This window comes from Moschus berezovskii, chromosome 8 (assembly GCF_049115385.1).
Source record: "Moschus berezovskii isolate FMDL1 chromosome 8, NW_MosBer_1.0, whole genome shotgun sequence".
Classification (NCBI taxonomy): domain Eukaryota; kingdom Metazoa; phylum Chordata; class Mammalia; order Artiodactyla; family Moschidae; genus Moschus; species Moschus berezovskii.
In genome coordinates, this window is record NC_142467.1 from 95,001,736 (window position 1) to 95,012,376 (window position 10,641).

Consider the following 10,641-nt stretch of genomic DNA (forward strand, 5'->3'; position numbering starts at 1 on the left):
GTTTCTGGGCTCCAATGACCCCTGACTTGGTGACTCCAGCCTCCAAATCTTCATGACTGTGGGAAGCCCCAGTTTGTCTGAGAGCCCACGGACAAAGAGGGAGGTCTCCCAAACATTCTATGTATGTACCCTCCCTATCTGTCACGTGTGAGCTCTGCCTCCAGATGTCCCACCCCAGGTTGACCTCCTGAGACCTAGGGACCCTTCATCTCCAAGATGCTTTGTTTCAAACACGTCCCCGGGCCCCTCTGGCTTTCTCCCAAGCTTAGCTCACCTTGGGCTGCAGGATGGAGCCCAGTGACACCGATGCAGTAAGAACACCAAAGGCGAGTTCCACTTGGAATCTGGGAGCCATGTTCCTTCACAGGACCTCCTGGTCATCCTTCCCAGCCCCCCGCCCCCCACCAACTGCACCATACTGCAAGTTCGAGTCTCCTCTTGTGTCTGGCCAGGTTCCACTTGCCTTTGAACTTAGTGAAATCGAAGTCTGATCTTCCCAATCTGGCAAAACCATCTCTTGCTTCTTACTTTACTCTGTACATCAGTATCCACCCCTTCCAGCCCATAACTGCACCTAGGTCTGTTTTCTGTAAAACCCAAATGCCCACTTGAGCTTTGTTTTTTTTCCCCCAAACCAAAGAGTAGTCCTTCCTTAAACAGGTGTGTTTTTTTTTTTCCTGTGTAGAATTTTTTTTTAGCTTTACTTGAATGAACCCATCAAACTTGTTTAGCTTCTGAGTTTTTCCACACTCCTAGGAAAGTTTTTAATTGGGAAGTCAAAAGAAGCCACTTTGCACTTAAAAAAAAACCCAACTTTTATTGGAGTATAGTTGCTTTACAAAGTTATTTTCTGCTGTACAGCAAAGTGAATCAGTCATCTGTTGTTCAGTCACTATGTCGTGTCCGAGTCTTTGTGATTCCATGGACTGCCAGGCTTCCCCGTCCTTTACCATCTCTCAGAGTTTGCTCAAACTCATGTCCATTGAGTCGGTGATACCATCCAATCATCTCATCCTCTGTTGTCCCCTTCTCCTCCTGCCCTCAATCTTTCCCAGCATCAGAGTCTTTTTCAATGAGTCGGCTCTTTGCATCAGGTGGCCAAAATATTGGAGCTTCAGCTTCAACATCAGTCTTTCCAATGAACACCCAGGACTGATTTCCTTTAGAATGGACTGGTTGGATCTTCTTGCAGTACAAGGGACTCTCAAGAGTCTTCTCCAACACCACAGTTCAAAACCATCAATTCTTTGGCGCTCAGCTTTCTTTATAGTCCAACTCTCACATCCATACATGACTACTGGAAAAACCATAGCCTTGACTAGATGGACCTTTGTTGGCAAAGTAATGTCTCTGCTTTTTAATATGCTGTCTAGGTTGGTCATAACTTTCCTTCCAAGGAGTAAGCGTCTTTTAATTTCCTGGCTGCAATCAGCATCTGCAGTGATTTTGGAGCTCAAAAAAATAAAGTCTGACACTGTTTCCCCATCTATTTGCCATGAAGTGATGGGACCAAATGCCATGATCTTTGTTTTCTGAGTGTTGAGCTTCAAGCCAACTTTTTCACTGTCCTCTTTCACTTTCATCAAGAGGCTCTTTAGTTCTTCTTCACTCTCTGCCATAACGGTGGTATCATTTGCACATCTGAGGTTATTGATATTTCTCCCAGCAATCTTGATTCCAGCTTGTGCTTCTTCCAGCCCAGCGTTCCTCATGATGTACTCTGCATATAAGTTAAATAAGCAGGGTGACAATATACAGCCTTGACGTACTCCTTTTCCTATTTGGAACCAGTCTGTTGTTCCATATCCAGTTCTAACTGTTGCTTCCTGACCTGCATACGGGTTTCTCAAGAGGCAGGTCAGGTGGTCTGGTATTCCCATCTCTTTCAGAATTTTCCACAGTTTATTGTGATCCACACAGTCAAAGGGTTTGGCATAGTCAATAAAGCCGAAATAGATGTTTTTCTGGAACTCTCTTGCTTTTTCGATGATCCAGCAAATGTTGGCAATTTGATCTCTGGTTCCTCTGCCTTTTCTAAAACCAGCTTGAACATACGGAATTTCACGGTTCACATATTGCTGAAGCCTGGCTTGGAGAATTTTGAGCATTGCTTTACTAGCATGTGAGATGAGTGCAACTGTGCAGTAGTTTGAGCCTTCTTTGGCATTGCCTTTCTTTGGGATTGGAATGAAAACTGACCTTTTCCAGTCCTGTGGCCACTGCTGAGTTTTCCAAATTTGCTGACATATTGAGTGCAGTAATTTCACAGCATCATCTTTTAGGATTTGAAATAGTTCAACTGGAATTCCATCACCTCCACTGTATAATCATAAGGGATTTGATTTAGGTCAAACCTGAATGGTCTAGTGGTTTTCCCCACTTTCTTCAATTTAAGTCTGAATTTGGCAATAAGGAGTTCATGATCTGAGCCACAGTCAGCTCCTGGTCTTGTTTTTGCTGACTGTATAGAGCTTCTCCATCTTTGGCTGCAAAGAATATAATCAATCTGATTTTGGTGTTGACCATCTGGTGATGTCCATGTGAAGAGTCTTTTCTTGTGTTGTTGGAAGAGGGTGTGTGCTATGACCAGTGCGTTCTCTTGGCAAAACTCTATTAGCCATTGCCCTGCATCATTCTGTACTCCAAGACCAAATTTGCCTGTTATCCCAGGTGTTTTCTTGACTTCCTACTTTTGCATTCCAGTCCCCTATAATGAAAAGGATATCTTTTTTGGGTGTTAGTTCTAAAAGGTCTTGTAGGTCTTCATAGAACTGTTCAACTTTGGCTTCTTCAGCGTTACTGGTTGGGGTATAGCCTTGGATTACCGTGATACTGAATGGTTTGCCTTGGAAACAGAGATCATTCTGTCGTTTTTTGAGATTTCATCCAAGTACTGCATTTCAGACTCTTATTGACCATGATGGCTACTCCATTTTTTCTAAGGGATTCCTCCCCACAGGAGTAGATATAATGGTCATCTGAGTTAAATTCACCCATTCCAGTCCATCTTAGTTTGCTGATTCCTAGAATGTCGACGTTCATATAGGAAAACCATAGCTTTGACTATATGAACCTTTGTTGGCAGAGTGATGCCTCTCCTCTTTAATGCAATGTCTAGGTTTGTCATAGCTTTCCTCCCAAGGGGCAAGCATCTTTTAATTTCATGGCTGCAGTGATTTTGGAGCCCAAGAACATAAAATCTGTCACTATTTCCACTTACACTTTTCCCCCTTCTATTTGCCATGAAGTGATGGGAATAGATGTCATGATCGTAGTTTTCTGAATGTTGAGTTTTAGGCCAACATTCACCCTCATCAAGAGGCTCCTTAGTTCCTCTTTACTTTCTGCCATGAGAGTGGTATCATCTGCATATGGGAGGTTATTGACATTTCTCCTGGCAGTCTTGATTCCAGCCTGTGACTCCTCCAGCCTGGCATTTTGCATGATGTACTCTGCGTATATGTTAAATAAGCAGAGTAACAATATACAGCCTTGTCACACTCTTTTCCCAATTTTGAACCAGTCAGTTGTTCCACATCCTGTTGCTTCTTGACCCACACACAGTTTTCTCAGGAGACAGGTTAGGTGGTCTGGTATTCCCATCTCTTTAACTATTTTCCGGTTTGTTGTGATCCACACAGTCAAAGGCTTTTGCGTAGTCAATGAAGCAGAAGTAGATATTTTTCTAGAATTCTGTTGCTTTTTCTATGATCCAACAGATGGTGGCAATTTGATCTCTGGTTCCTCTGCCTTTTCTAAACCCAGCTTGTGCATCTGGAAGTTCTTGGTCATGTGTGTGTGTGTGATCTGGAAGTTCTTGGTTATACGTGTGTGTATGTGTGTCACCTGGAAGTTCTTGGTCATACGTGTGTGTGTGTGTGTGTGTGTATCTGCTCTTTTTGTATTTCCTTCCCATTTAGGTCACCACAGAACATTGAATAGAGTTCCCTGTGCTGTGCAGTAGATTCTCATCAGTTATCTATTTTACGCATTGTAATGTATACATGTCTGTCCCAATCTCCCAATTTATCCCACCCTGCCTTTCCCCCGGTGGGGCCAATACATTTGTTCTCTATGTCTGTTCACCTGTACCCTTTTTCCAGAGTCCACATTTATGCATTCATATACATTTTAAGCATCTCAGGCCTGCCTTCTTTTTCCACTAGTTGACTCAGGGAGTTTCTACACTTCACCCTAAAACCACCGACCCTTCTAACTGCCAATAGAAGAGATCTCAGCCAGGCAGAAAGAAAATACTTCTTTCCCTGCATCCTAAGACCACCCTCCCAAGTGGTATCACTAGCGAAAGGAATTTCATGAAAATCCAGATTTCACTAGCACTCTCTGTCCTGTGGAAGTAACTTTAAAGAGACTTTGGCTGGTCATTTTACCTAAAATCAGCTGTCCTGGTCACTGCATTCAGGGCAACATTCCTGTTTTCTAGAGGGGGTTTTGTTGCTGGGGTTGGTTGGTTTTCTTTTCTTTTTAGTTTTTGCCACTCCATGTGACTTGCGGGATCTTAGTTCCTTGATCAGGGATGGAGCCCAGACCCTCAGCAGGGAAAACATGGAGTCCCAAACACTTGGCCACTGGGGAATTGCATTGCTGTTTTTAAGCTGGGAAGTCTTTCTGCCATGTATGTGAAGATAAAACCAGCCTACAACTCCACTGGGCTTCCCAGTTCACCAGTGAAAGTGTCACTCAGTTTTGTCTGGCTCTTTGTGACCCCATGGACTGTAGCCCATCAGGCTCCTCTGTCCATGGGATTTCCCAGACAAAAATACTGGAGTGGGTTGCCATTTCCTTCTCCAGGGATCGTCCTGACCCAGGGAACAAACTCACTGTCTTCTGCATCGCAGACAGATTCTTTACCACTGAGTCACCAGGGAAGCCCAGTTCACCAAATTTTTGGGAATTTGGCTCCCTTGATGGGACCAGCCCTCTCTCCACTCAGCCAACAGTCACAAGCACCCGCTGGGTCCTGGGGAGAATGCAGTGGCAGCTCCGGCCCAGGCCAGCTGAGCCGGGGGTCAGGAACCGGGTGACCTCGGCCCCTGCCCCCGAGCCTCAGTCTTCCTCCCTCCTGTTCCCTGGCAGTTCTGGCAAAGTTGTGGCAGGGTGTAAGAACAGGCTGTACCAGCCAAGCAAGGATGGCGTGGGGGAAGTCTGCCTCTGGGGCCGGCATGTCTTCATGGGCTACCTGGAGCAGGAGGATGCGACCATGGAGGCCATTGACGAGGAGGGCTGGCTCCACTCTGGGGACCTGGGCCGCATGGACAACCAGGGCTTCCTCTTTATCACCGGCCGCACCAAAGGTACTGGGGCTGGGTTCCCAGAGGCCTCCAGCGAGCAGGCTAGCCTTGAACACTGAAAGCTGTGCCTTTCCACCTTTCACAGGGATGGGTGCTCCCACAGATGTACAGGGACATCCCAGCCCACGCACTGTCCAGCCCAGTGCTGTCCTTGTGCCCAGCATCTGGCCCTCAGCAGGATGGAGCCAGAAAAGAAGCCTACACTAGGCCTCAAACCTCTGTTCCCTCCCCTGTCATTTATGGATAACAGTAACTACAGAGTCATCATGATTAAATGAAATACAGAACATGGATCAGTCAACTTTTCCCATAAAGTTGGTCACTGTTTTAGTCACTAACTCATGTCTCTTTTGTGACCCCATGGACAGTAGCCCAACAAACTCCTCTGTCCATGGGGTTCTTCAGGCAAGAATACTGGAGTTGGTTGCCATTTCCTTCTCCAGGGGATCTTCCCGAGCCAGGGACAGAACCTATGTCTCCTGCATCTCCTGCATTGGCAGGCAGATTCTATACCACTGAGCCACCAGGGAAGCCCTAAAAGGCCCATGTATAAATATTTTGGATTTGCAGGATACAGGGTCTCTGACATAGCTGCTCCACTTGACTGCTGTGGGACACAAGCAGCCACAGTTGATGTCCAGACCTATGGTTGTGGCCATGCACCAACACAAATGTCACAGGGTTTTCATGTGTCACAAATATTGTTCTTCTTTGGATTTCCTTCCAACCATTTAAAAATGTAAAAACTTTTTAGCTTGTGGCCTTACAAAAACAGGCAGAAGAAGCATTGTGGAATTTAGCCCACAACCTCTGATGTACAGCATTTGGCATGGAGCCTGACATAGGCTGTAACTATTCAGTAAGAGGGCTGTGTTACCATTGTTTCTGTGATAAGCAACAGAAAACCCTTCTTAAGCAAGTTTGAGTGGAAAAGTAAAGCTGCTGGCTCAAAACTGGAAAGTCCACTGCATGCTTCAGGCATAGCTGGATCCAGGTGCCAAAATGACATCACAAGGAATCTCTTCATCCTTCTGTGACCAAGTTCCCCTCTGTATTTATGCCATTCTTGTTTATTTATTCATTTATTTATTTGTCTGCATCTGGTCTTAGTTGCAGCATGAGGGCTCTTTGTCATGTGGGCTCAGTAGTTGTGGCTCAAGGGCTTAGTTGCCACACGGCATGTGGGATCTTAGTTCCCTGGCCAGGGATTGAACCCACATCCCCGGTATTGGAAGCTAGATTCTTAACCACTGGACCATTAGGGAGCTCCCTGATGCCGTTCTTGAGGAGGCTTTTCCAACTTGATGACAAGACGGCTGCCAACAGTTAGGCTCACTGTAACACCCAAAGGTTGGGGGAGAGTGTACTACTCCCAACAGCGTCAGCAAGTTTTATGCCTGATTCTCATTGGATCTTCTTGGGTCAGTATCCTATCTCAGAATGGATCACTGCAGAGGATGGAATACGCTGACTGGTCCGATGTGGTCACAGGCTCATCCCATCAGCCCATCCCCTCCCCAGACCACACAGGGATGGAGGGTAGTTCTCTAAAGACACTTGAAGGATGTAGGAGTCACTGGGCAGACGGCATCACAGATGTCCATCATGGGCTCAAATGGATCATTCCCAGTGCTACGAGGACCTCAGCGGAGGTGACTGCAAGATCACAGGATGGAATGGAGAGAGTCTGGGTGGGCGGGACAGGAAGCAGCACGTGTCGCAGGATGGAAGAGCAAGAGAAGACTGTGTCTGGGAAGGAGGAGGAGCTCCTGAGGATTTTAGGCAGGGGAAGACAGTGACACAATCCTTTAAGAGCCTGCCAAAACTAGGGAGGCGCCACACACCTCCAGGAGGAGCCTGGACTTGGGGTCTTTGAGAGTTGCCAGACGATGGGAACAGCAGGAGACAGACAGACAGGGCATGGTCAGAAGTGCTTGACTATTTTCCAGGCAAGGGCATACCAGAGGGCCTAGATCAGGGTACAGGAGACCGAGGAACAGGCCAGGAGTTGATAAGATGCTGTCCAAGTGGAATATTCAGGATGTGGATGCTTGATGGGAATCTGAAGATGGGGGAGGAGGGGCAGAGTGACTCTGTCTGGGCCTTGAAGAAGGACATGGAGAGCGTCCTGGCAAAGGGCAGGTGTGCCCCTTTGCTTCTAGGATTTTTCGGGGGGGTGGTTGTTGCTGCCAACACCTGGGCCCCTCTGATCTGCAAAGGCACGGGGCTCCTAGGCTGTCCTGGTTGAACCCACCCCCAGTCACGCCTCGTTTCAGAAATCATCATCACAGCCGGTGGCGAGAACGTGGCCCCCGTTCCCATCGAGAACCTGGTTAAGGAGACGATCCCCATCATTAGTAATGCCATGTTGGTGGGCGACAAGGCCAAGTTCCTGAGCATCCTCCTGACGCTGAAGGTAACGTGGGTTTTCCAGCAGGTGGGAAGCTGCATCTTGGGCTTTGGGGTTGGATGCTAGGGGTTGTGACAGGGGTGTCGCGGGGGCAGTGCGAGGTCGACAAAATGACCGGAGAGCCACTGGACATGCTGAACTGGGAGGCGATCAAGTTCTGCCGGGAGGTGGGCAGCCAGGCGACCACGGTGTCTGAGATCCTGGACCTGCGAGACCCCTTGGTCTACATGGCCATCCATAAAGGTATCAATGCTGTCAACCAAAAAGCCATCTCCAACGCACAGAAGATTCAGAAGTGGGTCATCTTGGAGAAGGACTTTTCCATCAGTGGCGGAGAGCTAGGTGAGTGGCCTGGAGAGCTCTGACACTTGGAGGCTGGTCCCCTGATGGTGTGCAGGGCCCGGTGGGTGCTGAGGAGACATGTCCTATTCTGGGAGGCAGAGGGTCTGTGGGACCAGCTGCCGACTAAGGGGGAGCTACACAGAGGGAGATGGTGTCCACCTCCCCCCGACCTTACCCCCAGTAGTTTCAGACTCTGCTGTGTCAGGGAGGCCAGAAGACAGGGCAGTGCAGCAGGGTGACAGTGGACTAGAAGGGTAATGGATCAGGGGTCAGACAGCAAAGCTGCTTTGGCCAGAAGGATCTGGGAAGGCTGCTCTCAGGAAGTGGTCCTTAGTGTAAGACTCAGAGGATGAGAAGGAGCCTTTTGGGCACACAGTCGAAGGGGAATAACATTCCTGGCTGAGGGGGCAGCAGGTGCAGGGGCCCTCGAGCAGGACGGGGTCTGGAGAGTCGTGGGAACAACTGGGAGGCCTGTGAAGTCAGGGTAGAGTGAGGTCACGTTCAGCTGTGGCAAGCAGTTGAGATTTTGTTCCCAGAAAGGGAGCTGCGCGTGTGTGAAGCAGACGGTCTCCTTCGCCATTCCCAAAGAGAGCAAGGCAGTGCCCCAGGAAGATGAGGGCACAGCCAGCCACCAGCCCAGCCCCAGCCATGAGATTCTGCCACCTGGTCACGCCCAGGGTACACGGACTCTTATTTCACCCCCACATCTGAACCGGTTTCTCCCTTCTGGGAAGGTCCGACGACAAAGATGAAACGACATTTCATCCTCCAGAAATACAAAAGGCAGATCAACAGCTTCTACCAGTGACTTCTTTGGCAGAGCGGGTCCTGGCTGCCCTGATGGTGAGACTGGCTTGGCTGGCTGGGCCTCAGATGAGTCCAACACAGGTGGTCTCCACATGTGCACACACACTCAGCTGCCGTGGGCTCTGGATGGCATCTGCCCTCCACTCACCCTCCACCCGGGTCCCAGTGGGGCATGCCAACTCCTTCCTGCCTGGCTGTCACCTCTGTTAGCTGTTCTTCCTCCCTTTTCCACTTGTCTGGTAGAGGGAGCCAGGCAGTCTTCGCATCCTAAACCAGAGCCCAAATGTGAAATGCCCAAATGTTTCCTGGTGGCTTCTCTGTAGAAACCCTTTTGTCAAAAACTAGTGTCGGGGGGGGGGGGCAGGTGGTGGGAGTTCTACTGGCCAGAAACACAAGGAATGAGGAGTGATGGCCCATCCCAGCAGTGGCATGGGAACCTAACTTTTTTGGCTGCGCTGGATCTTTGCTGGTGCCAAGGGTTTTCTGAGTTGCAGTGCTCGGGCTTCTCTCATTGCAGAGCATGAGCTCTAGAGTGCGGGCTCAGCAGGGCCGGGGGGATGGGCTTAGTTGCCTGGTGGCAAGTGGGATCTTCAGGGACAAGGGGTTGAACCTGTGTCCCTGGCATTGCAAGGTGGATTCGTAACCAGTGGACCACGAGGGAAGCGAGGGACAGAGACTTGAGCTCCTCCCACTACTCCTCTGCACCCTCCCTTTCCCCAAAGTCTTTTTCACAAGGAGCCTCCACGATGCCAGGAGTCACAGGTAGAGTTTTAGCAACCCAGCACGACGCCCGGTGTGGGCAGAGAGGAGGACACATCTTCCGTTGTCCCAAGGCCTACCTATAATTCTCTCATGGTCAAACCCTTCTGCTCTGATGCCCCAGGCTGGTCTCCTGGGACTGCCACAGAAGACAGTTCCACAGGCCTGGGGCTTAAACAAGAATCTCTTTCCTCAGGGTCCTGGATGCTGAAGTCTCCCCATAGTCAAGGCTGGTTGGCTCAGTTGGTTCCTTCTGAAGCCCCTCTCCTTGCTTTGTGTGTGCGTGCTATGTCGCTTCAGTCATGTCTGACTCATTGCGACCCTAAGGACTGTAGCCAGGCAGGCTCCTCTGTCCATGGCATTCTCCAGGCAAGAATACTAGAGTGGGTTGTCATGCACTCCCCCAGGGGATCTTCCTGACCCAGGGATTGAACCCGCATCTCTTATGTCTCCTGCATTGGCAGACGGGTTCCTTACCACTAGCGCCACCTGGGAAGCCCCACTGGCTTGTAGACGGCTGTTTTCTCCCTGCATCTGTATCCAGATTTTCCCTTAGAAAAATACTTATCATACTGGATCAGTGTCCACCCAATGATTGCATCTTAACTTGCGGACCTCTGTCCGTAAAGACTGCATCCCTGAATACACTCCCATCCTGAGGGCTTGGGTGTCAGGACAGAGGTGAAAGCAATCCAGCCTCTAATACTGCCATATCTGTTTATTTGTTTGTTTTCTTTTCTTCACCATTAACTGATTTAACCTCTCCACACCTTCATCTGTCAGAGTCTTGCAAGTGAGCCCAGCAGCTAAATACATCCCATTCACTGTTCAACATCTTTTTTCTAAGATTTCTGATTTCGCTCTGCAGTTGGATGAGAGGCCATCCAACATTGGTGTAGGGGTGGGAGGTGGACCCTCTCCAACCTGTGCTGTCCACTATGGTAATCACTGGCCACAGGGTGGTCCATCTGAAACTGAGATGCGTCGTGGGTATAAAACCCACACTGGGTG

The 10,641-nt window shown here is 49.1% G+C and overlaps 1 protein-coding gene across 2 annotated transcripts in view; it reads left to right on the forward strand.

The window, feature by feature from the left end:
• Positions 1 to 8,872, forward strand: part of ACSBG2 (acyl-CoA synthetase bubblegum family member 2) — a 31,241-nt gene extending 22,369 nt beyond the window's left edge. For both annotated transcript variants that reach the window (XM_088838388.1, XM_055430292.2), the window contains exons 10-13: positions 5,098 to 5,315; positions 7,589 to 7,728; positions 7,818 to 8,064; positions 8,799 to 8,872. In XM_088838388.1, coding sequence (XP_088694514.1) covers positions 5,098 to 5,315; positions 7,589 to 7,728; positions 7,818 to 8,064; positions 8,799 to 8,872 — 679 coding nt within the window. The remainder of the gene's footprint in view (positions 1 to 5,097; positions 5,316 to 7,588; positions 7,729 to 7,817; positions 8,065 to 8,798) is intronic.
• The last annotated feature ends 1,769 nt before the right edge of the window (positions 8,873 to 10,641 follow it).